Source organism: Drosophila melanogaster, chromosome 3R (genome assembly GCF_000001215.4).
Source record: "Drosophila melanogaster chromosome 3R".
Classification (NCBI taxonomy): Eukaryota; Metazoa; Arthropoda; class Insecta; order Diptera; family Drosophilidae; genus Drosophila; species Drosophila melanogaster.
Genome location: NT_033777.3, coordinates 5,660,593 through 5,685,819, shown reverse-complemented (window position 1 = coordinate 5,685,819; position 25,227 = coordinate 5,660,593). Strand labels below are relative to the sequence as shown.

Sequence of the window (25,227 nt, the reverse complement as noted above, 5' to 3'; positions counted from 1 at the left end):
GCGAGTGCCAGCCACTGGGAAGCAGTGTTGCAAAGGGACGGTAGAGGTAAATAACAGGCGCTACAAATTTAAAATTTAAATGCAAAGTGTTCTCACGTACATGTTTATTCAAAGCACTCAATAATAGTATGTACTTACTTTAATAACTAAATATTATATGCACATTGGACAATGAATTATTACTTATTTATTTATTTTGTAACCAATCTTTAAGTCAAATGGGAGGATGTATATATATGTTTCATTCTCCGCTCGTAAATTATTATTGGAGACGTGCAGATAAAATAAAAGCAAACCCGTTCACATCGAAGCTCGCCTGGTGTGACCATCCACGCTGGTCAAACTACTTTGCGCACGCCATGGTCGCACTGCTCGCAGCAAGCCAGGCTTGGCATTCAAATTTCGATCGCGACGAGCAACAGGTGCGATTTTTGGCATTCCGGTTCGCAGTGCAGCGCATTTCTCCCACTTGGCGCCCTAAAAAATCGGCCGGGGGCAAAAACCATAAACCATGGTGTATATCGTGTGTGCAAGTTGACTTTCACTGCGGGTCAATTCAGAGATCGGGATCCCAGGCGACGTTCGTCTTTAATTAAGGCGCTTCGCACGCGTTGTCGTCGTTGTTTTAGCTCCAATTTAGCTGCTTTAGCCGTTTTATCTGCTTGGTAGTTTTGGCCAAGTAGAAGAGGGGCTCCGCTGCGAACGTGTTTACGATTTTCTGTGCGATCCCAAGCTGCGATTCGAATGCGAGCTTCGCGTTTTCGCACTCGAAACTTCTTTTCGTCTATTTCTCACCCAGAAAACACAATCGCAGTAGACTTTTGAGTTGATTTTAGTGAGAAGAGGCAGTAAAAGAGCCATGAAAAATATGGCAAGAGATAAAAAAACAGACAAAAACAGAAGAAGCAGAGGGCGACACTGTGCGGAGTACCGTTAATGCGCGAGTAACTATTTAATCATGATTTAAATAATGAGGAATTCGCGCTCGTAATTGATTTAAGTAGCGCTCGGCATTTGCATAATTTTCCCCATACGAACACACACACTTGCAAGCCTGGAAAATCCGTTTTTCCTCTGCAGCAGCAGCGGCAGCACAACAAGTGCACATGTGTAGGGGTGTGCAGCCGTGCACGGCATGCATGCATGTGGCCGAGTGCAGGTGTATTGGTGCTGTTGTGAACCTAAATGGACAAGTTAGAATCCACATTCCACAACAATGGCCAAGAAAACGGCCGCCGATCTATCAGTTCCTTGGGCAAATCCAAAGATAATTGCAGCGCGGCGCTCCATTCGCAATTTACTCCACAGCCTGTGCAGAAAACAAATGGTTGCTCACAGGCTCAAGATTAGAACAATCTGAGGATCGGTGCTCTCTTTTGTGGAACAAATCTTTAAGTGTACACATGGCTATTGAACTAAATCTATAACCGGTGGCCTTAATTATCATGACAATGAACTACAAAAAAGTCAACGAAAATAGCATGAACCTTTTAGAAGAAGCTGTAGGAAAAAAGTCGCGGCATAATTAGAACGAGCGAAAGGTTGCACAGTGGGTTAAAGGTGGTGGTTTGGGTTAAGAAAGAATCGGTGGAGAAAATGGAAAACACAAATCCTGTGTTACCTGTCCGTCTAGTGCGGAATGCCGACTGTGTGGAAAGAGCTCAGAAAAGACTGCTGGGAATTAATTAATTGTTGTATTTGTAACCTTCGAAGGCAGATCACTATATTTAGGCCAATAAAATCTTGAGAATTTCACGCAAATTCATTCATATCAGCCACATTTTACACAAAAAAGGTTCGTTTATTATTGAAAAACTGAGAGAAAATTGGGAAACGCTGTAGGCTATACATATATCTAATGCTTCTTTCGAAGCTTAGATGAATCCAACCCGAATTGATGATTGGTTTGTTATTGTTTTTTCGAGCACCAAGCTTCCGATCTATTTTGAGAACCTTGAAACCAAGCTAATTTGCTTACGAAACGAATATATCTCCTTTAGAACACAATGTAACCAAGTGGGCCCCATCCGTTTGGTCAGATATTGTATCTACCCTCCATATATATTCCGAACCCACTTAGCCGCACAGCCGTCCGCCCACGAAGCCGCAGTAAGCAACTGTAAACGGGGGAAAGGCCAGAAGAAAGAGCACAATTTTCAAAGAATTCATAAGCACGCGCTAATGCGAATACTAATGTCATGCGGGCTCCATCTCCATCTCTCTGCTGACCAGTATCCACTGGCCCCTGTCGTCCCACCTAACCACCAGACCACCGCCCAACTCCAAAATCCCACCCCCCCCCCGCCCGACCACCGCCTGTTACCTGTGCGTAAGGTGTGTGGAAGCACCTGTTGTTGAACAACATAACCGTGCGTGCCCGGCCGTTCGTGTTGCGTCTTATTAGAAGCCGCATTCGGTGGCCCCTGGGCCAGTCGGTAGAAACAGAGAAAAACAAGAAAGAAAAACAGGGGAAACGAAAAACAGACTTGGCCAAAAGAAGCGAGAAACACAGCGCTGAAAACCGGTTGACGTGGAAATGAAAGAAAACCTTTTGCATTTACAGTCAAGCTTCGGGAAGGGAAATTAATTTGAGTCGAAATATTGGTACAACTTCTCGCGCCTTTTCAATTTAAAGCAAAGATATCTCCAGAAAACAAAGGTTTATAAAAATAGATGGATAGTTGTTCCAATATATAATCAAATAATAAAACCCCCAAATTTGCTTTTTCACTTCATATTTCTTTAGTTCAAGCTAACGAAGTTTGACTGTAGCACTTGCCGTATGTTAAAACTGATGTCGCTGAATAGTTGGATTTTTCTCTTTTTCCACAGATCGAATTTGGTGAAATCAATGCGTAGAAAGTGAAACGAGATTCAGACAAAGTTGGGGGAAAAGTGAAAAGCTGCGGAAAACTTGGCTAACCAAACAAACACATTTGAACACACTTGCGTTGGGCGGATTGAGATTTCGTGCTCCTCCAACCGATTTGCCTGGCCAGGAGCTGCAGTTGGAGCTGGAGCTGGAGCCAGAGCCACAATCAAACACCTGGGCGAGCGGCGGCCCACCTGCCGGCTTAGATGCGTCTAATCCAAACGGCAACCGGCGGTGCTGCTGCGTCCGTTCTGCAGACCCACTCCCAGGCGCAGTACAACTACACCAGCATGCGTGAAGATGATATCGAGCTGGCCATTAAAGTGGTAAGTTGCCCAGCCGGCTGCGTGAATCTCTGTCATTCGGATGATGAATGGTTGAAATGAGTGCACTGCAAGAAAAAAAGATGGCTACTATTAAACCAAACCCACATATACAATTGATTATATATCGTATCAAGAAGAGTTCTGCATATCCCAAAATGGAATGACTTCTTTCCAATATTAGTATATTAATCAACTTCCATATGTTAAAGCATCAGATCATCTAATAGTTTTTCTATATATTTTTATAAACTTCTAACTAGTTCTAAATAATAACTTTCTGTGTAATTTTCCCTCGCCAAGTGTTGTGAATGGCACCTGTAAGATAAAATCCGATGGAAATGTCTGTTGCTAATGGCGAAACTGCACGAATTAAGATTCTAGTTCAATTAGGGTTCTCCTCTCCCTAAATAAAGTTGTTTCTAATGGTTTTTCTGGAATTGTTTCAAATTGATTTATATGATTATTTCCGAATGTGTCTTTCTGCAGACAAGCCAAATTTGATTGACATTTACGCGCTTAATTAACTTAAATGGCTAACCGTTTTAAATGTCCAGTAGAAAGCACATAAATATTGTGAACAGTTAATTTTCTCTCCTTCTGGTGAATAACAAAACGCTTTTTTGCTTATGATTGAAATAGCAAAACATAACGTAAGACTTTTGTTTTGAAATATGAACTAATAACAACTCTGGTATTTTCCATAGGTCATTGTTGGAAATGGCGGCGTTGGCAAGTCATCAATGATCCAGCGCTATTGCAAAGGCATTTTCACGAAGGACTACAAGAAAACGATTGGAGTGGACTTCCTAGAGCGACAGATCGAGATCGACGGCGAGGATGTGCGCATCATGCTGTGGGACACCGCCGGCCAGGAGGAGTTCGACTGCATCACAAAGGCGTACTACCGCGGCGCCCAGGCTTCCGTCCTGGTCTTTTCGACGACGGATCGAGCATCCTTCGACGCGATCAAGGATTGGAAGCGCAAGGTGGAGAACGAGTGCAACGAGATACCCACAGTGATTGTGCAGAACAAGATCGATCTTATCGAACAGGCGGTGGTTACGGCCGACGAGGTGGAGACGCTGGCCAAGCTCCTCAACTGCCGGCTCATCCGCACCTCCGTCAAGGAGGACATTAACGTGGCGTCCGTGTTTCGCTACCTGGCCACCAAGTGCCATCAGCTAATGACCCAGAGCTACGACCAGGTGGCCGGAAACCAGCAAAACTCCAGCCATCCGCCTTACAGCAGCACGCCCACGATCAGCGCCTTCAGCCCGACCTTCACAAAGTCCAGCAGCGGCACCATCGTCCTCCGTCCGGCGAAGAAGGGCCATGGCTCCAGCGTGGCCCGAAAGCGAAAGATAGTGCTCAAGAAATGCGGAATATTGTGAGGAGTTGTCGGATTAGCTGGTTAGATGGCGGCAGGGGCGACTCGGCTGGCAATTAATATCTGGAGCATATTTAACGCCTAATTATTTTGGAGCCTAATGATGTTGTGGCCGGGTGGCCAGCCAACCGTTGGATGCAACCACAGCCATTCACTAGTCGTGCACAGACTCCGCGTGATGTGGTTCAGACATGCTTACGGAACAGAAAAAATAATCGGAGGCAGCAAATTGGATCTTCTGGATCCCCACGAAGATGAGATACCCTTGCGGTCGAACTGAGGAACTAAATATTTGATTTACACTGCACAACGGAAAGTTTTCACCATCTTTCGGGCCGGTTCCGATATCTCACAAAAATGTATTCATCTTTGGTTTTTAAAACTACGATTTTTAATATACAGATTTAAATTCTATGCCGGATATTGTTCTTGAACACGAAAATTATAAGAAACACCCAAATCATTTAAGACACCATAGAATAAGCTAACTTTTCGGTGTATTATTTTAACTGCAACTATTTAATACTCCTGTTTATATTTACCATATATAGAACGTATATACAGACCCAATACTCACTTGGCCACACGAGCCATTAGACCAAAACCATAGCACCCGATCTGCACGGGTAGATGATGAGTTCTCGAAACCATAGACAATATGCACGAGCACTGGCAGTTTCTCAAAAATTTCCACAATTAGTTATAGATACGAAATCAAATTTGTATGTATGTATTATGCCCGCTTTTCTATAACGGAGACTGAAGCAACTTTGCTTTCATATCGAATATGTTTGTATATAGGGGTTAGCTCCCTAACCAAGCAGAATTAAAAGGCTATTTATCACGCTACCAAGCCCAGATCACAGGTCCATGTGAAATCCCTTTGCCAATTCGCGTTGGCCAAATGTGCAATTAAACATTCAGCTTTTATAATTATTAACTAATTGCAAGTCATGCCAGAGCGCAATTTGACGCGATTCATGTAGACCAGTGCTGCTCGCATTCTATGCAAAAAACTGCAGATAGAGCACAGTGAAACTCGTGAAGCATGTAACATGTAAGCCGAATAGGAGTTTAGAAATAACTAATAAATAATAAATAACCCTAAGCCCATTAATATTCTATTTATGCATGTAATGATCCATTAATATGTTTACTTAATAAATTATTTTATGTAAATTAAGTCGATTGTTGTGCAATTGGGATTCACTTTTGGAAAGTCAGCGGGCAGGAATTTGATGAAGTGGGTTCGAAATTAAAGTAGCATAATGGGTTAAGATGTCATGGGTTAAAACAGCAGTCGTAGTTTTGAAATGTTTACCATTTTTTATTTGATTTTTGATTTTACACTTTTTTTGTAAGCTTGACAATTTTGCGATCCGCTTCTGTTACACCATCGTTTAAACGTTTCCACATTTAAATCGTTTAAACTATTTTAAATATATAATATTTCTTTCTTTATATTTACAATGCGCGTTGAAAAACTATCGCTTCGCAACGCATAAATCATTAAATGTGTATATATCTATTTTGTTGTAATTTTCAAGTGTTTCCTTGTATTAATAAAGGCATAAATAACTATTCGTCAATTTCCATTCTTATTTATTTACACAAAGTCGAAAAATCAAAATATCTTAGATATAGGCAAGGAGAGAGAGTAGAAAGTTCGATTTCTGGAGGGTCAGGGGAAGAGAGTGGTAAAAGCTGAGCATAAAACTGTGTTTTTCGCAGGCTGAGCCCAAAAGATTGTGTTTCTTGTTTCTTTGTGTGTTTGGGTTGTGTTTTGTTTGTTTTGTGAGGGTGGGTCTCTGTGTGTGTGTGTGTGCAAACTCTTTGTGTTCTAGTCTTTTTAAAATGCCTATAAAAAATATGATTTCTTGTGTTCCTCATCTCAATTTTACACGCTACGAAACTAATGTGACTTGGAAATAATTTTCTTGGCACTAAATGAAGCAAATTATAACTTTAAACCGAAAATTACCGATGTAAATATTTTGATTATAAGGTAAATTTGTTAAAGTACATTATTTTTATTTGAAATAAAGATTTTGAAAATCCTAGCTGTGTCTGTGTCTCGGTGTGTTTGCATTTGAAGGGGTAAATCCCGCTTTCAAATTTGATAAGATTATTTCATTATGCGGACATTAGAACATTTGTTTTCACTTTCTTTTGAATATATATTCCGCACTTGGTTAACTTTAAATCAGTTAACTATATATAACTTTCACGTTGCTGTTTTTGTTGCTGGCTGATGTCGTTTTTTGAGGCTACTGTATTGTGTGTGTTGTGTGTCTGCCCTGAGGCTTATTTTTCAATTTTTGGGTATTGGTTGTTGGTTTTGATGCGGTTCCTACATAGAGTACAAGATTTAGCCTAGATACACACTCCGTTTATGTATATAAGTAGTTATATGTTAGTCCCAACTGTCGTACACTACTCGGAAATGGGAAAATCATCGGCATCGCCATCGCCATCGTCCTTGCCCTCCAGCGAACGATACTCGTCCGAGTCCTCGCTTATGGCCGCCGTGCCAATGGACATGGGCAGCATGGAGTCTGTGCTGATGATAGGCTTCGCACTGATGCTGGCCAGGATGCTAGCTCTTGTAGAGGGTGTTGCAGTTAATACTGCTGGGGCGTTGGGGGGCACATAGATGGTAATGGTTTCCGGTTCCGGATCCGGATCCTCAGGTTGGATTGTTTGATTTGGACTTGTTTCAGCCACAGGCGCTGTACTCTCAGCCTCAGCTGGCTGATCAAGTTCCTGTCGCTGTTGGTGCGGTTGTTGTGTTAGGGGTTGTGTTATTATATCAGCAGAGGCCAACAGTAGATCCAATTTAAGTTTACTTGATGCCGTTGGCTGCTCTGTTATCACAGACTGTGCTTGAGTTGCTGCCGTCGGTGCAGTTGATGTCGGACCTCCTGCCACCGGTGCAGCAGTTGTAATTGGTGTTGCAGATGATGCTGCTGTCGATGTGCCTGTTGCAACAGCAGCTGTTACTGCCGGCATTGAGCCACCAGCAGCATGCAACTCATCCTCCTCGCTTACGCTTATGTAGCGACAACGCTCGCTGAGCAGCGAAGCCGACTCGTCATCCTCCTCATTTACGCTCGTAATGCTCACCGTGCGCTGCTTGAAGCTCTGATAGACGCTCGTGTTGCTACTGGGAGCATCGATGACATCTCTGGGCGAAGCCACGACTGCGGCAATGGATGAGCTGGCTAAAAAGGGAGATCGTAAGTTAGTTTCCTGCAGTTACTTCATAGCTAGTCATGAACGTCTTGGTAAATCTTTGAATGAACAGACCCTTTAAATTACTCAATTTCCCACTAAGCTAAATCAGAAAGTATCTATCTCGACATTTGATAAAATAACACCAGCTGCGTGTTAAAAAACGTAATAAGATACGATGACCTCAAATGAAAATTCGATACGCTCATAAAGATTCACCAGCCTCAATTCTTACTTACACTCTAAACGCTCACGCCGCGAAGCGTTTCGAGAAGGCAAAGGGGCCAGCTTGATGCGATAGAACTTGGAGCCCCTACTGACGCGATAACGATTGTCGTCCTGCAAAGAAGCCACACAGGGGTGAGTACTCATGCTGGTGAAATATTTAAATATGCACACACCTTTCGCGCCTGGCAGTACTCCTTGTCGATGACCCGACCAATGGCGTAGTAGGGCAGAGGGATCTGGTTGATATCCACAACTGTCTGCGAAGGGTCCAATGACGGTGTGGGTGAGGTCGGAGCTGTCAACTGCAGGCTAGCCAAACTGTCGGCATGGACGAAGTACAAGGTGAGCGAGTCCTGGACGACCATAAATTGCGCGTGCCGCATGCTCCAAACGACGAAGACGAGATCGCCTCGAGCACATCCTTCCAAGGCGATAGATCGGTGACTGGAACTTACGCCAGACTTCGATCGGGTCAGGGGGCCACCAACATTCAGATCGTAGGCAGAGCTATTAGTGGAAAAGGTTATTGTTAGCACTCGTTTAACCGAAAAGGCAATCAAATTACATATTAAGCTAGAGAGAAAGCTATAGTCGAGTTCCCCGACTTTCAGATACCCATTACATAGCTAGGGTTAATGCGAACGCGAAATATCATAATTTTTCTGGGATATCGATAGATATTGGGGAACAAAATGAGAAAAATTTTAAAAATTGTCCAAAAGTGTGGTCTTGGCAGCTTTGGGCGGTTTTAGTTTTTTTTGGGAAATCTATAGAAATTTACAAGACTAATAAAGAAGTGAAATTTCATCACATGGGCGTGACAGTTTTGTTCGGTTTGTGGAAGTTAGAGAGGGCGTGGCAACATGGGTCAACATTGCGCCCACATGCACTGCGTCTGTGTCTCTAGAATCTGTATGCTGAATCTCAACCTTCTAGCTTTTATAGTTCCTGTGATCTCGACGCTCATACGGACAGGTGGACATGGCTAGATCGACTCGGCTATTGATCCTAATCAAGAATATATATACCTTATACAGTCGGAAACGTTTCCTTCTGCCTAAATGTATGTAATTCCAACGAATCTAGTATACCCTTTTACTCTGCGAGTAACGGGTATAATTAGGAATATCTGATTCACAATCATTAGGCTCTACCAAAATTAACACACTGATAATTGCTCGGCAATGAAGCCTGAAGTAGAGTTCCTGTTCTTACCTTCTCATGGCGGCCACACTGGACTCCATCTCTTGGCGCCGGCTCTTCTCCTGGCTGAGCTCCTCTTCCAGCCGGCACTTGTCCTTGTTAAGATAGTCGATCTTCTCCTTAAGCCAGCTGTTGCCATCCTCGTTGGTGATCATCTCCAGTCGTGTCTTCAGCTGGTATGTCTCTTGGGTGAGAATCTTATTCTGCTCCCGCAGCTGATCTAGCTGCCGTTCCTTGTCGGCCAACATGTCCTTTAATATGCCCACGTTGGCCATCACAGATTCAGAGTTTAGGGGGAGGAGACGTGATTGCCATAGCGATCGTTCCGAATCAACGGCTTCGCTAATGGCACGCTCCCTCTGGGCCAGCAGCTCCTGGCGCTGCTGGGCCAGCAGATGGTCGATATCCACACCAGCGTTGGCGCTGACCACGCTAGCGCTGCTTGTCGGTCGCTCTATTTTCTCAAGGCTGCTGTCCGATGGCGACCGCTCCATGGAGGTCATCAGCTTAAACCGGCAACGTAGGGACTCCAGCTCCGTTTTGTGCTCGTGGATAAGCTGCTCCCGCGCCTGGGCCACCGCAGCCTGCTTCTCCTGCTCCGCCAATTGCAGTTTCAAGCTCATCTCATCCAGCTTTTCTTGCAATTTCTGCTCGCGTTCCTCACACATCATTTTCAGCACATTGCATTTATCTCGCAGAAGATGCAACTCGGACTGGAGTTCATCCTGGTAGTTGGCGACGTCACTGCGAAAGACGCCCACATTGGAACGAGCTTCAGCGAGGCATGCTCTTGCCAACTTGGTCATACTTTCCATGTCGCTACGCATCTTCTCAAAACTGCCTGCATTCTCTTCGGTCAGGGTGCCAGCACTTAGCATCAGCAGATCCTCGGTAGCAGTACTCTGTGCCACTTGCTCCACCAAACTGGTCGAGATTGAAGTTGCAACACACTTGGAGGTGGTGCTGAGCTTCTCGAATTCTGTTTCCGTATCGGTTTCGCAGTCAGAGGCAGCTGCCTGCGCCTGGAGCTCGGCCAAACGTGGAGCCATTAGTGGGATATCCCTCTCCTGCTCTTGGTCTGGCTCCACATTCTTATCCGACCGCAGGGCGAAAAAATCTATCACAGGCTTCATGTCGGGCAACTGCAGCTGTCCGGCCAGTTCTGGCAACTGCGAGGAGAGCAGCTCCATGTCCGATCGACTCAAAGAAGGGAGACGCGTGTCAAAGCTCAAGGGGTGCTCATTTGCAAAAGCTGGGGGCATGTCACCCATGCCAGGAAACAGAATATTGAGAAAATGGCCTTCGAAGCTTGCATTGAAATCCCTCCGTCGGCTCAACTCCTCGCTGTGAATGCGATCGAAGTCCGCAGAAAGTCGAGTGGCCCACTGCCGGAACTCATCCGAAAAGATCTTCCGACGCACCACCTCCGCCACGGCCGAAACATAGGTGCTCGGCGCCCGGTGGATCTGCTCGATGATGCATATGTGACGTTCAGCACGCCGCAAGCAGCGATGATTAAACAGCAATCTGTTGTCGAACTCACTCATCCCATTCTCAATCCACACGATCCGTCGCAGACGTGTGTGCAGATTCCAGCCCAGCTCGTCCTTGGAGTTGGCTATGCAGCGGCAGTACTCGCGTATCTTAATGTGATTATCCAGCATTACCTGCAGCTGGGAGCGATGCGAGAGGCAAAGATCCGGGAGGACGGAGTTGTCGCGCAAATTCTGCGCGCGCGCCTCATTCTGCTGGAGGGCTAGTGCCTGTTCCTTTTGCTCCTGCACCATCTTCTTGATCCGGAACTTAAACTCCTCCAGCTTGCAGAGACGGTCGCCGAGGCCCTTGATCTCCTTAACATCGGCCTGGTTGGCCAACTTAATGATCTGATTGACTTCCTCTTTCAGCTTCTCGTAAATTTCCACACTGAAGACGTCCAGTCCCTGGATGCACTCATCTGACATAAGCTGCAGAGCCCTATGGTTACCCTTGGAACTGATCCACTGCAGCAGGTTCAGGTTTGGGCGACGGGCAAGCGAACTGCTGCTCGTCAAAGTCTGAACACCGCGCTCCGTTTGCTCACCAGATTCTGTTTCCACCTCGTCGCCCATTTTGAGCTTCTTATTGGGGGAGTCAGCTTGCGAGGATTCGGTGAGCGCCTGCTGCTGCGGCGTTGGTTGTTGCTGGGCAGTAAACACGTCGTCGTTATCCAACAGTTCGTCAAAGCCATGGAAATCGGCCTCGGCAAGAGACATTAGATCAGGGAGTATGGGAATCCTGCCCAGCTGCTTGAGATCATCGGGAAAGTTACGCAGCAGCTCCAAAAAGCTTTCTCGTTTCTGGAGATGCCGGTCAAAGAAGGAGCAGAAATTCTGGAAGCGGTCGCAAAACTCGTTCGTCAGATCCTCCATATTGGCCACCACAGCCGACCAGCCCTGCTGCTGAAGGTGCTGCTCGTGAACCAGACGCTCGCACTGATCCTCCTCCTTTCTGGCCAGCTCTCGCATGTGTTGAGCCAGCTGTGCCCGCTGACGCACTGTCTCCAGGGCCGGAGGTAACCGGTGACTTTCCTCTACCTGACGACGGAGCTCGTTGTCCGCGTCCGAGTTGTATATCGTGGGCGGTAGGCGCTCATCACCCGTGAGAAACATATAGATGGGATTGGTGTCGGTGCCAGCTGAGTAGCACGACACTTGGGTGGAGTGCGTGAGCATTTCGCCTCCGCTCACTAGCAAAACAATGTTGGCGGCCGGGATGTTGTGCAGCTTCTGGATCGTCTCCTTGAGATGCTCCACTGGCTGCAGTGCAACGTTCATGTCAAAGCTTAGCATGCGGCCGACATCTACGTGGAACACGTACAGCATCATGGAGCCGTTGGTTTTTCACTGTCTCCTCGACTTGGCTACCGCTGTCTGGCGGGGATACTCCCGCTTCTCCCTCTCCCACGCCCGCTTCGCCTCCCTCTAATCCTGGTCCTGTCGTCTCTCGAATGGTTTGGCAGTGCTTCAGACGATATAATGGTATTCCCTCATCGGCACGTGTGCTTGTACTTTTGGTTTTGTTATACTCGTGTTGTTAGTGTTAAGCTGCCAGAGAAAAGAAACAACGAATACGAATGAGTAAAGATAGTCTTATTTGTGATACGCATTTAACTTATTAAGTGTGTTTCATTACTATGTAGTAAAGCTGTTTTTGTTTTTATTTAAATGAAGCTCAAAGAAGTAACAAACAATATGACATTTTAGCGTTACGAATTTTTAATGCACTTTATATTTAGCAACAAACAACAACGTTAGTGTAATTTCAGAATATTTGTAAAAAATTGTATCGTTTTTGTCGTTTTAAGCCCTAAAACCACACTCTACCGCTTTCAACGATTGCATCCACTAGTAATCCACCGCAGAGGCAGAGAATAGCCTAGCTACTTTGAAGCCATTGACTGGATCACTTGTGATACCCAACAGCTGTTAGACAGACTGTCGCTGGTGCTTTTTGCTCTCTTTGTGTCGTCAGAGGGACAATCTGAGGGTAGGCGCGCGGTGAGGGAGGTAGTACAAATGTTAATGACTAACTGGGCCATTTCCGAGTCGCAATAAAAAATAGCAGGCCGAGCATGTGCACAGACGCTTATTAAATTTTATTTTTATATTTTGTTTACAATTTAGCCTCGCAGACGGCTTTTAGCGATAAGGCGCATAACAGGGAAAGCGGAAAAGCGGAAAGAGCATGGCTCCACACTCGGCACACGCGCATTCACTCTTCCCCACACTATTTATTTATTTGCGAGCTGTAAACAGCAGCGCACCAGAACAACAACATCGTGAAACGTGTTATCAACGCACCTTGATTTGAACACGTCTAGACTTGCGGGTGGTTCGAAAACAAATGATCATCGCAGAGAGCGCACGACTAAAGACGGAGAATATTTGAGCGGATGAGAGAGCGCCGCACGTGTGTGACGATGATTTAGCTATTTTTTAGCTAGAAGTTCCCAACTAAAAGAAGGGAGTTGCATCAAGTAAATTCAGTTGAATTAAACAAAAGCAGCATCACCAATTCAGCTCCTCGTGTGAATCACAAATAAACCATATTTAATTAATTTGTTAATTTCGAGAAAGTTCTTGTACCTACTTTTGTTTCAATCATAATTAGTCGGAGAATTAAAGATCGATGCCAACGCCGATCATGAGTCAATGCCAACGCCGACGCACCAGCGTTTACCTGACCCCGCGGTCCTTCTTTTACCTAAGCCAATTTCACCATTCCGTCAAACTAAACTTCTAAATTTCCAAGACGCGGTTTATTACGGATGGTTTTCTCAAAATTGTCCACAGTTTGCGAACATGTGTAACGGTACGCCGCTTTTATATCTGATGAAATACCAGGAACGATTAGCTCAGGATCATCTGTAATGCCGAGGTAAAATTACCAGGTACACTTAAGCAAATTGATGAAATACATAGCCGTTGGAATTGACAGACAGACAGCACTAATCAGCCAAATTGTGATTACCAATGGCATGCCCCAATGCAATTATCGCGGACCCTTCAACCCAAATCACGATAGCGAGCAAGCCCCGAACTGATAAGATCTTATCAGAGGGATGGTGAGCTGTATCTGTGTTACACATTTCGGGGTATGTATCGATATATGTGTGATAACCGGGGGAACTTCAAAAATGTGATTGCCTGGATAGCTCGGAACCAGATGTTGCATTATGTTGTCTTGATATTCCGGTTTTAAAGCATTGGATATAATGTTCATATGTATATGTATGTGCGTATATTGCTAAGTATTCTACCACATAATTCGAATATTGTTTGTTATCTAAGACTTCAAAAATAACACCTGTTGGATGTAAAAACGAATTTTAATAAATAGAATGTACGACAATTTAGATACATATCTATTACACTTTTTTGCCTACTTGAGATATAACGACTGCTTATAAAGTTAATATGGCGTTGATGCAGGAAATCTAAACTAGTGGATCTTTGATTAGGGGTGTAAGTCTAGGTGACGTCACGGTGCCGAACAGCGGACTTGTAGGCGAAGAGGGAGAAGAGGACGGCAATCAGAAACCCTGAACCAAGCCGAGTCAACTGAAACTGAACTCCTCTGTCACTGCAAACTGATTACAGCGCAGTCAGAGTTTATCAGCTCTCCCTTCTTTTTTTTGTCCTTGTGGGGGGCAAAATAAAAACACTTTCTCTCAGGGAGAACGATTATGAGAGCGGCGGACTGGCGTTTGGTTATGCATGTGTGTTTGTGTGAGTGTCTAACTGCAATTAATAGTATGTGTCCCCTGCACTTAATTATTATGTACATATATGTACATCATCTTAAAGGGGTATAAACTGCATATGACTCACGCAAAAACTCCAACTGCAGTAAACAAGTTAAGCCAAGAAACAGAAAAGAGAAAAACAAAGAACAGCAGACCATTAAAACAGCAGATAATTAAAACCTAAAAATCGGTTGTAGTGTAGTAGAGTAAACATGGTCAGCTGATCGCCTGCATCTTATCGATATTCGATAATTCGATCTGCAACTCATTCTACGGGTTCCCTTTCCCCACTCCATCCGCTTCTTTCCTTCTGGTTCGCTCTCTCAGCTGTTGTTTTGCTTTGTTCCTTCTTGTTTTGCACTTATTCGGGTGCAGTGCAGTTAACAGGAAAAAGCTCTCGAATGACGAACAAATGCACACAGACACCGAGTTATTCTTGTAAAATATGTAAATTATGGCAATTAATTGCAATTTGGCTCAAACGGACGCACAAAACAACCAAAGCGTGAGGGTTGCTGACGTTCTTAAAAAAACAATAAAGAAAATGGCAGCAGGTGTATGTAGTTGCACTTGTTGTAAAGGCGGATGGGGAAAGGGGTGGAAAAAGAAGACGGATGGAATTTCTGCAGTGAAAAGGGCGTCGTCGGATCCCCTGGCGTTGGTGTGCTTTAAACTATAACTAACGGTTAATTAAACCATACCCTACTCACACTCACCTTATATTCTTTAATCAATTTCCACAATGGTCTCCAGTGGGACTGTGTTGCGTGTGTGTGAGTGTACGTGTGTGAAGTGTTATTGTTGCCTGGTTGTGTGCGCGGTGTGTTCGTGTTTTGGCTTTAATCAATTGTAAACGGGCACGAACACACAGGCTCTGCAAATTATTTTACATCAGCTGTAGCTGTATCTGTTTTCAAATGTGTTTATGTGATTGTTTTTATTTGCAACAGCAACAATAACATTTGTATCGCTTCTTCTTTATTTTCGCTCGTCTGCTGCTTCCTCTCTTTCAACGCCACTGTGTTGTTTTATTCTCTTCCTCGCCTTCCACGCTCTTCTTATTTATTTTGTATGGCTCTGCTTCTTCTCTTGCCTGCGTATTACCTATTACTTTAAAAACTATTTTCGTTGCGTATCAAATGTGCAAAAAGCATTAACTCGACTCTTCTTTTAGTCCCAATGTCTATCAATATGTTCGAGCAAGGAAATATTTTCCAAATAATTTATGCTGTTTTCGTTTTTCTCATTTCCTTCTGTTCTTCGCTGTTGCCCTCCTTTTCTTAATCTATTTCTTTGTCTATCACAATTGCGTTGTTGTTGCTACTGCTGCTGCTGCTGTGAGTGTTGTTGTTGTTGTTGTTAGTGCTTGCTTATGCTTTCTGTTTGCTGCTGCTTGTTGTTGTTGGCAGTTTTACTTTTCGCGTCAGTTTTTTGCCATTTACACGATGCGGGCACGGGAGCCTTTTAGGTATTTGGAGTCACACAATTTCACTCACGCATTTTGTTGCTTTGCTTAGATTTCTAATTAAATTAAATGGTATAAAAATTAAATAACGCACTTCGTTCTCACTTTTTTTTGTCTTTGCTTATGCCTCGCGATGTGAGAATGACAACATATTTTCAAGTTGATATCGATAACAGAGCTGGTGCGGAAACGATACTCAATAGCTGCCAACTTGTTTTTAAATGCCCGGCCTCCAGTGCGACGTATTAATTCTAAGAGTTACAAAATGTCCAAATGATTTTTATGAACATTATTTAAATTAAATTTAAATATCTCAGGTTAATATTGGGGTCTCCATTTAGTATTTGTGGCTTCAAAAGTTTATTTAGTGTGTATATCCCCGCATTAACATTAATTTTGGTTAAGTATTTGTTGCACCTTGCTTCTTACACCAGCTTACACCATTCTGTTTAGCCCTTGAGAATACCATCAACTGCCCAGAGAACCCTGTTTTTAGTCCATCCCTATTCGTTTCGTAAATCAAACCTATCGAAAGTCGGCCGCCTCTAGTGAAAAGTGCAAATAAAATAACCCAATAGAGTTTTTATTTTAGCAAATAGCGCAGCATCCGCACATAAAAAGTCACAGCATTTATTATACTTAAGTAGCATTAGCAGCGGTCGAAAGTTAAGGTGGCCCAAGTCCCTACAACAAACCGATACGGGCACCCATCAAAATCTTCCTCCTTAGCACACCTCCCCCCCCCCCCCCCCCCATTCTCATCTAGACACATTCACACTCACACCCACACTCATGAAACACTCATCTACGCAAGGGACACGGGCGGCATTTTCCTTTTGCATTATCCTGGGCGATTCTTGGGATGTCTCCTTAGGGTCTAGCTCTATGCTTGGGAGTCTTACTTGGTAATAGACACACAAATATTACTTTCTGTATTTTGCCTCATTACATTGCACTGTTTCGAAACGAAAAACCGAAAAAAAACACTTTTTCAAAATGACCCACATCCAGACTATAGAAAATGTGGCAGACTGCATTCCTTTTTACTTGCCGCACAGCTTGTACCTCAAGCCGCTGGCCAAAATGCAAATCTCCGTGTCGCTGCCGACGATCAAGTCCGGCAAATCCGTATCTAACCTGGAGATAATGGACAAACTGGGCGCCGAGCTTAAGCCGGACAAGTTTCTCCTGCTCAAAGTAAGTTAATAATCTTATCTTAACTCTGTGCATGCCAAACTACACACAAAAATAACATTTATTTAATTTAAACAAAATATCTAGAAATGTAAGTATGGATACGCATCCACTTCATATAATTTGAATCGAATTTCCATTATCTGTATGCCCGAACAGGTCTCGAAAAGCACTGTAAACACCATCCGATTGGAAGCTGAGCTGGACGAGCGGAAACGTCTTAGGGCGGCCATCCAACGATTGGACGGCATTTCTCTACGCATCTCCGGCTTTAGTGAGTCCTTCCGAGTGCGTTGTGCCGAGTCTAAGGATGACTTTCCAACGCGACACGACTGGGACTCATACTTCCGGGATGCCAGAAACATGGATGAAATGAAGGCCGGCGAACGTCCGGACACCATTCACATCAGCCATCTGCCCATGCGTTGGTTCTGTCCGCGTCACTCGGAGCACGAGGAGAACGTCAAGCCCAGCGAGAACATCTTTAAGCGAATCTTTGAAAAGTTCGGACGCGTCCGGATGGTTGACATACCTATCTGTGATCCGTACCGAAAGAGCATGCAGGCGGACATTAACGGCATGCGGACGTTTAGCTTCGAGCAGGATGTTCTATTCGAAGGGTAAGTTTCGAATAAGATACGAATACTAAGTTCGTGTAGCTAACACTTTTTTTGGACAGATATGTTCAGTTCGAGGAGTACTCAAGCTTCGTCCGGGCCATGGACGAGTTCAGGGGCAATAAGTTGGTCCGAAAGTTTGTGGACAAGACTCAAGCCATCAACATTTGTGTGAGCTTCGACAAACAGAAGCATCTCAGTGACTCGAACATACAGCGCCGAGAACGGATTCGGAAAAAGTTCATCGCGAAAGCCAAGGCCGAGGACGAGGAGCGGGAAAAACTTAAAAAACAGCAGGAAGAGGAATTGGATCGCGAAAGGTTTGATAACTTTTTAGGCCGGAAAACGAATACAGTAACCAAATGGCAATGCATCTATCAGATCTGCTTAAATCTTAATTTTTATTCTAACTTACTGATCTTCAGTACATACTTATGTACCTTAGAAGAAAGTTGATTACCATTGACTTATATTAGAATTAGAAATTGAAATATATCGCGTTTAGTATGGCTGCCTTTCTACTGTTTTCATATCCAGCCATTTTACATTTACTTATTTTTGCTTCTCACCTGGCGGCCGCTGGTCGAGGCGAGCCTTAAGCCAACCGTTCTCTGTATCTTCTAGACGAACAGTTAACAAATATTTATTATGCATAACAAATATATCAAAAGCAAAACAAAACACGCAACATTGCAAAAAAATTACAGGCAAAAGCAAGAAGAGTTGAAAAAAGCGGAAGCGGAAAAGCAGCGTGAACGCGAAGAAAGACGCAAAGAAAAGCACATGAAAAAGATCCAGGAGCGCGGCCAAGTGGAGATCTCGCAAAAGATTCGCATCGAGGAGCGCAAGCTGATGATAGCGCAGCGCAAGCTGGAGAGCATACGGACTCTGGAAAAACTATTTGAGCGGATACAGGTGGGCAAAAGTTAAAACCTAAAAGTCAATGTTGTATTTTAAATGAAAAGTTAAATGAAATATCGAAAAATTCGTTTTCTTTTTAAAAGTACAGCAGTGATAATAATACTTTTTTATATTTTATTCTTTAATACAGCTAAAACAAAGGGACAAAAACCGGCGAGTCAAACAAGATGATGACAAGGACATCCAACGTGGTCGTCTGGTCGAAAAGTACAAGGCTGCCACTGAGAAACTTGTTTGTGATCAGCGCAAAATCGTACAGGAAATAAAAAGCAATACTCCTCTTTTGGGCCTTCTGAAGAGCAAAAGCAAGAAGAGCGCTGTGCCCGTAGACGCCAGCAGCGAAGACGAAGCGGCGGCCAGTAAGCGACACAAAATGGGAAACGGCGTAACAGAATCTGCGCCACCAGGCGATGTCAACTCTGCTCTGAACCCTTTGAATGCGGTGGCCGCAATGGCCGCTGGCGCGGTTCCGGGACCAGGAGGTTACAGTGCTAAGGTTGCCAGCGAATGGATGCAGTCGCTTTCGATGTTCGGATACGGCCTGCCGGGAGTTTTTACCGGAGCGCTTTATCGGCCACCTGCACCGTTCCCAGTCTCAAGCAATTATCGTGGCTTTGCTCCGAGACCTCGCGGTCGTGGAAGAGGTCGTGGCATCGGCATAAGAGGGAGTCGTTCCGGATATGACACGTATTACAACACGAAGCACGATCGCTACGACGACGAGAACGAGAATGGCTACTACCACCGGTCTTCGCGGGGGAGGTACGAATCCAGCATAAAGTTTGTGTTACACTTAAGTCAAATGTTTTTTTTTTTACACTTTGTGATTTTCAGAAATAGGTCGCGTTCCTCATCGTCGTATTCAAGGAGTCGAAGCCGCTCCCGGGGACGCCGGTAATTAATGCGTGATGCTTATAATCTCTATAGATTACTATTAAAAATATAGAATTGTTTGTCGTTCCAGGCGCTCGAAGTCACGAAGTCGCTCCCACTACCGAAAGTCATCTTACTCATCGAGATCCAGGTAAATTTAAAATAAAGGACCTTCCCAGTTCCTTCGCTTACCTTTTTTTTAATTTTTACTATTAATGTTCCCGAATATTCAATTGCTTTCAGGCGCAGCCACAGCAGATCCTCCCGCAGCCGCAGCAAAACGCCGTCACAGCGCAAGAATCGAAAGCTGGCGTCTACGCGCCGATCTCGTTCCAGCAGCTATTCCCGGTCGCGATCACGCTCGCACTCCCGCAGGCAATCTAGCTCCCGCCGGGATCACCGGGGCCGACATCGTAGCAGTCGCAGTAACAGCAGAAGCCGCAGCCATACGCCGAAAGAAGTCATCCTGGAGGCCGACAAGCTGGTGGCTTCTGCCGAGAAAATACAGCGCACCATCGACCAGCACACCAAGGATCGAATGCGCGAGGAGGAGCGTGAGATCAAGGAGAAGTTCAGACACCCACGTACCAACAGCCACAGCAGCAACCACATGGACGCCGAACCGCAAGGCGAAGCCAGCGAAAGACGTGGCAGCATCAGTAGCCGCAGCAGTCGTCGCAACTCACTTGCTGTCTGAAACGTATTCACTAGTTTCGTTGTTAGTAGGAGTTCCATTAATAAAGTAAATCAAAGTTGTTCTCCAACTACACTTGTCTTGTGTATTTTCAGTTTTATTAAAATTAAGTTAGCGAATTTGTGCAAAGTATCTCATCATTTACTAAAACATCAAATTGTAATTATCGGAATTAATTAAAAGAACTGCCAATACAGTACCTAAAATGCTAACTTTCATCTTCAACCTAAATGGTTCGAAAACCAGAATAAAATGTTAAATCTTGATTATTCCTAGAGAAACAAATATCCATGTAAGTAAAATTCCTATTCCAGAGACTCCATTGTAAAAAACTCTTAAAAAAAGTCGGAAAATTACACACAACACGTATAATATATTACAAACCGAATTTCTTTTCTTTTCTTTTCATAATATAAATTGATTTCAGCATTACAAAGCAAAAGATGCAAAGGAGATTGGCAGAAAACAGTGTTGGTGGGATAGCGATTAGTAACGTCTGTTGTTGTTGCGACCGCGATTTCGGCCACTGCCCCCGCCACCTCCTCCACCACTTCCACCGCCGTTGCCAGGACCGGAGTTGTTGATGCCACGCCGGCGACGTTGGCCACCGCCACCGCGATCCCGGTCGTTGAAACTTTCCGCGCCATTGTTGCTAAAGCCATTGGATCCATTGCCATTGCCACCAGGATTGCCATTGTTCGACCAGGGTGCATTGGAAGCCCAGGGATTGGGCCTGCCACCGGATTGGTCTCTCTCCCGTTCGCGAGCGCGCTCCCGCTCCCTGTCGCGATCTCCTTCTCGTTCGCGATCCCGATCCCTTTGCTCCAGCGGCGGTTCATCCACAAACTCCGTGTTGGGTTGCTGTGCTTTCGCCGCGACCAGTGACTGCAGAAAGGGCTTTTTACATTGCATTAGTTCTCGAACGCACACCAACTGGGCGTTATGCTGACGTGGTTCGAAGCGGGACTTCTTGGTGGGCGGGGAGACCATCTCCCCACGTGCCTCCACTGTGGGTGATACAGATCTGGACCTATCCCTCACTGGGACTACATCGTTGAGCTCCTCCAGCTTGCCAGCGTCGATGTACTTGTTGAGAAACTCGGCTCCCTGACGAATAGCAGCCATCAGTCGAGAGTCCGGGTGAACGCGAATGAACCGGTTGTACACGAGAACGCCGACAATGGTCTGTGGATCGAGGCCGTTGAGCATGCCGCTGGCCAGGATGCCCTCCATTGTGTTCTCGCTGATTTGCTGGTGGTTCAGTCCATTGGTGGTGTCCTTGGCCTCTCGGGCGGCCAGCTCCTCGTGAATGCTGAGCACGCTGGGATCGTCCGCTCGCCGGGGTCCTGCCCAGTTCACCTGGAAATTGCGGGGAATGGGCTTGCTGTAGGGAACCTTTTTCTCCCGGTCGCGGTCATTTATTGCTTTGCTTGGATCCAAATCCAAGCCAGGAATAAAGCCTTTGTCGGCAGTTAAACTTTCAGTAAACTCCACCCGGTCCTCGGGTCCCATTCCGGGTATAATTGCATCATCTGTTGGGAGAAAAGGGTATATAAAAGCATTGGTTTTGTAGGTCAAAAAAAGGGATAACAGACCGTATTCACACTCATCCAGAGCAGCCAGGCTGGCGGGCAATGTGTTCAGATTGTATTTGTCTCTCATCAGGTCTCCCGGTCTGTTCCTCGTCCAGAATTTGATCGTATGATCATTGGAGCCGGAGCACAGAATGTGACCCAGTGGGTGCCAGGCCAGAGTCCAAACGATGCTGTCGTGTGCCGTCTCCACACAGCCGATCTCCTTGTCGGTACTGCGAGCGGGGATTGTCATTAATCCACTTATCTTTTAAAGTGTAAACAGAATGCTAAGACCCACCCAACATTCCAAAACAAAATGGAGCCATCGGAGCCGCCGGAGCAGAAGAGGCCTTCGTGTATGGGATGCCAGGATACGGAGCTGGCCTCCTTCTTGTGGCCACGGAAGACCTGAACCTCCTCACGCAGGTTGCGAATGTCGAAGAGCTTGAGCAGATGATCTCTGGATGCGGTTACCAGCCAGTTGCCATTGTCGTTCCACTTCAGATCCATCACGGTGGATTTGTGGGCGTGTCTATTGATGATTGAAAAAATGTGAGTATGTGCAGTAGAATCCATGATAAAGATTCATCCAAAAAGAAATACTCACAGAGTAGCCAGGGCAATGCCGCTCTTGGGATCCCAAATCTTGATGGGTTGCTGGTTGTCCTTGCTTCCGCTGACGATCATTCCCTTTTGTGGATGCCAGTGCACGCACTTGACGTCAGCACCGTGGCCTTTTTGAGATACATGGTTAGACTCTGTATTGGGACTACCTCCTACTAAATCTCACCTCGTAGCACTCGCTCCTCCTGGCACCGCATGAAGTCCCATATCCTCAGGGTTCCGTCGTCGCTGCCGCTGACGAACTTGCTGTCCGTGGGACTGAAACTGAGTTTGGTGGATTGCATTGGAGAACGTTAGAACGTAACAAAACACGGGTTAAATGATGATAATGAGTGTGGGCGGAGTTAGTTTGATGAATTGATTGATTAAACTTTAAATTCAGGATCAAGTTTTACTTGACTAGGTACGCGAAGCTCACAATAATATAATACAATATAAACTCTTTACAGTGCGTAAAACATTTGACTTCCAAAAATCGATCTAGAATCATCATTTCATTTTAAGTGACACGAAACAATATAATATAAAATCTTTTACCGGCCTGTTGCAAAATAAAATGTTTAAATATGCTTTAAAAATTTATTTTTGACTTACAGATATCGAATAAATAAATCCTCTTAAATTACAGTGAATGTAAAATAATTGAGCGTATTAAAAGTTACCAAAAGATTTTCTTCAAAAAAAGTAAATTGTTACCAGCACAGCTCTAAATAATTTATATAAATATAATGCCGATTTTCTTGATCGATTGTCCTTGGGCCAGGATTATTCGGCAGTCTTGAGAAAGAAAACACTCAAACCCCCGATTTTTCGAACAATCAGTGCAACACAATGCATTTTATTTATTGTTGATTTTGTGGCCGCGGAAAGAAAATTGTGCAAAGGTTTCATTTGTTCTCAGTCAGATGGTTTTATTGTTAGCTTTTCTCAATATTGCATTTGCATCATTTCACTTTGTCTTTTTATTTTTCATTTTTTATTGATATATCACAGAAGAGTTCGGTGCTTACAACATATTTGAGTCTTTTTGTTCTAGTGGAGGCGAGGTTAAAACTTATGTAGCCAATAAGGCGAAGCTATATGTTGGCATGTTGCTATATTGACGGCTTTATTGATATGTATTCGCAACAGCCCTAAAGGGAACCGATCCACTAAGTTGATTAGGCAACAATAAATACCCATGACTGCCCAAGCGACCCAAACTAAAGGAATTATGTGAGCAACGCGAATCTGGCTTTGGTTTTGCCTTGGTCGGCTGGTGTCATCGGCTACAAAATGGTAAATACATTCGACAATTACAACTATATACCTTATTCCCCTAATCGCCTCCTTGTGCGCCTGGTACATCTTCACGTTGTTCATGTTGGACTGCCAGTACTTAACATAGCCGCCATGGTCGCCGGTCACCATCCAGCTGTCGTTGTGCGACCACACCATCGTCCGCACAGAAATGTCGTGGGCCTGTTGGGCAACATAAGATTAGACGTGATCCCACGGGATCTGCTGACGGAAACCCACCTGCAGAATGGTCTCGAAATTAAAGGTTAGTCCGTTCCATAGCGTAAACTCGCCGGAACTGGCCCCGGTTACCAAACGTCTGCCCTCTGGCGTCCAGGCCAGTGTGAAAATCGGACATCGCATCTTATTGGTAGCCGTCTTCACGAACCTTGTGGTCACCGCGTTCGAAGGATTGTCCAAGTAGGCAGAGGGCGGCAGCATATGGGGCACATAAATGCTGTCCGGCTGCAAAGCCAAACGGTCCCGATAGTCCCGCTGGTACAATCGGTTCTGCGAAAACAAAAATATATTTTTGAAATTTTAAAATGGGATATCGACATAACAAGGTCCGAAACTAATTAAAAATGGTAGCCCAGGTAACGGGCTTACCGCGTATTAACCTACAAAATGTTATAGCGATTGGCCTTTTAAATGTGTAGCTCTAGTAATGGTTTTTGAAATGAACTTTTTTAATGGGGGTGAATTGATCTTATAATAATAATAACAATACAATTCTCTGCGACTACAAATCAAAACTTCGCAGTCAATCTACTTCCATTCTAAATGACCTATGGAATCACCTCCAGTGCCTTGATGATGGACGCGTTGTAGTCAACTGTCTTCCGCATCACACTTTTTCGCAGTCGCTTGCCGTCGAAGTCGTCCTGGGACATTCCGAAGGGTCGCTGGAAGCCGCCGGGCATGAAGGGTTTGAACTGGTTGTAGCCGTGCTTGTTGGACCCATGGTGCGGATGGTAGTGACGGTAGTGCTGGCCGCCCATGTTCGGCGGGGGCAGCGATGTGAAGTTGGTGGCCAGGGCCGAGGGCGCCGTGAGCAGCTGCGGTGGCGGCTGGGATACGTCCATGTTGCGGCTGTTTTTTCCAATGCCTCTTTTTCCGCTTGGCTGCAAAAAATGTCTTCGCCCGCACACAAACACACACACAGATGAAGGCGTAGTGGGCGTATTAGTTGGACGCTATTACCCACGCAAAGCTCTACTTACTCGTGTTTTCTAGAGTGTTGGCATTGGCGCGGTGGTGGGTGTACTAATGCTTAGACTAAATAGGTAAAAACGACCTGCAAATCGCCGCGTTGCAAATAACTAGTAACTTTCCGAACAACGCGAATTTGAGGAATTCACGACGAAACGCGGACACCAGCGTGTGCTTCGATTGCAATGTTATCGATATATAACAGCAGTCAGGAGTTGAATCAATTTTATTTATCTTTATGGCC

At 44.9% G+C, this 25,227-nt stretch overlaps 4 protein-coding genes and 1 non-coding gene across 9 annotated transcripts, besides 1 other annotated feature; 3 read left to right on the top strand and 2 right to left on the bottom strand.

Moving 5' to 3' along the window:
- Window positions 1-385: 385 nt before the first annotated feature.
- Rab23 lies at window positions 386-5,766 on the top strand. The gene is made up of 3 exons (NM_141317.3): window positions 386-422; window positions 2,833-3,198; window positions 3,903-5,766. Exons 2-3 carry the CDS (start codon window positions 3,079-3,081, stop codon window positions 4,587-4,589), a joined length of 807 nt encoding a protein of 268 aa, NP_649574.1. The 5' UTR covers window positions 386-422; window positions 2,833-3,078; the 3' UTR covers window positions 4,590-5,766.
- Window positions 5,767-5,889: 123 nt separating this feature from the next.
- Window positions 5,890-16,107, bottom strand: Atg17 (Autophagy-related 17). 2 transcript variants are annotated; one of them, NM_141316.2, is made up of 6 exons: window positions 15,248-16,107; window positions 13,087-13,107; window positions 9,260-12,330; window positions 8,218-8,551; window positions 8,056-8,155; window positions 5,890-7,806 (listed from the first exon to the last, which is right to left on the bottom strand). In NM_141316.2, exons 3-6 carry the CDS (start codon window positions 12,109-12,111, stop codon window positions 7,019-7,021), a joined length of 4,074 nt encoding a protein of 1,357 aa, NP_649573.2. In that variant the 5' UTR covers window positions 12,112-12,330; window positions 13,087-13,107; window positions 15,248-16,107; the 3' UTR covers window positions 5,890-7,018. The 2 variants fall into 2 exon arrangements, with proteins under 2 accessions (NP_649573.2, NP_996156.1); NM_206434.2 differs by lacking the exon at window positions 13,087-13,107.
- Window positions 8,620-9,132: a mobile genetic element.
- Window positions 16,108-16,485: 378 nt separating the features above from the next.
- On the top strand, window positions 16,486-20,681 carry Xe7. Of its 3 annotated transcripts, none has more exons than NM_141315.4 (8): window positions 16,486-17,193; window positions 17,350-17,810; window positions 17,870-18,127; window positions 18,515-18,722; window positions 18,859-19,490; window positions 19,563-19,622; window positions 19,693-19,752; window positions 19,845-20,681. In NM_141315.4, exons 1-8 carry the CDS (start codon window positions 16,993-16,995, stop codon window positions 20,296-20,298), a joined length of 2,334 nt encoding a protein of 777 aa, NP_649572.4. In that variant the 5' UTR covers window positions 16,486-16,992; the 3' UTR covers window positions 20,299-20,681. The 3 variants fall into 3 exon arrangements, with proteins under 3 accessions (NP_649572.4, NP_730984.1, NP_001262296.1); NM_169093.3 differs by having other exon boundaries at window positions 19,675-19,752; NM_001275367.1 differs by having other exon boundaries at window positions 18,432-18,722.
- Wdr33 (WD repeat domain 33) lies at window positions 20,651-25,185 on the bottom strand. Of its 2 annotated transcripts, none has more exons than NM_169091.2 (9): window positions 24,995-25,185; window positions 24,572-24,908; window positions 24,012-24,281; window positions 23,803-23,954; window positions 22,660-22,757; window positions 22,477-22,603; window positions 22,168-22,401; window positions 21,891-22,102; window positions 20,651-21,827 (listed from the first exon to the last, which is right to left on the bottom strand). In NM_169091.2, exons 2-9 carry the CDS (start codon window positions 24,854-24,856, stop codon window positions 20,782-20,784), a joined length of 2,424 nt encoding a protein of 807 aa, NP_730982.1. In that variant the 5' UTR covers window positions 24,857-24,908; window positions 24,995-25,185; the 3' UTR covers window positions 20,651-20,781. The 2 variants fall into 2 exon arrangements, with proteins under 2 accessions (NP_730982.1, NP_730983.1); NM_169092.2 differs by having other exon boundaries at window positions 24,572-24,895.
- Window positions 20,788-22,919, top strand: asRNA:CR46134 (antisense RNA:CR46134). The gene has a single exon (NR_133330.1).
- Window positions 25,186-25,227: the final 42 nt, after the last annotated feature.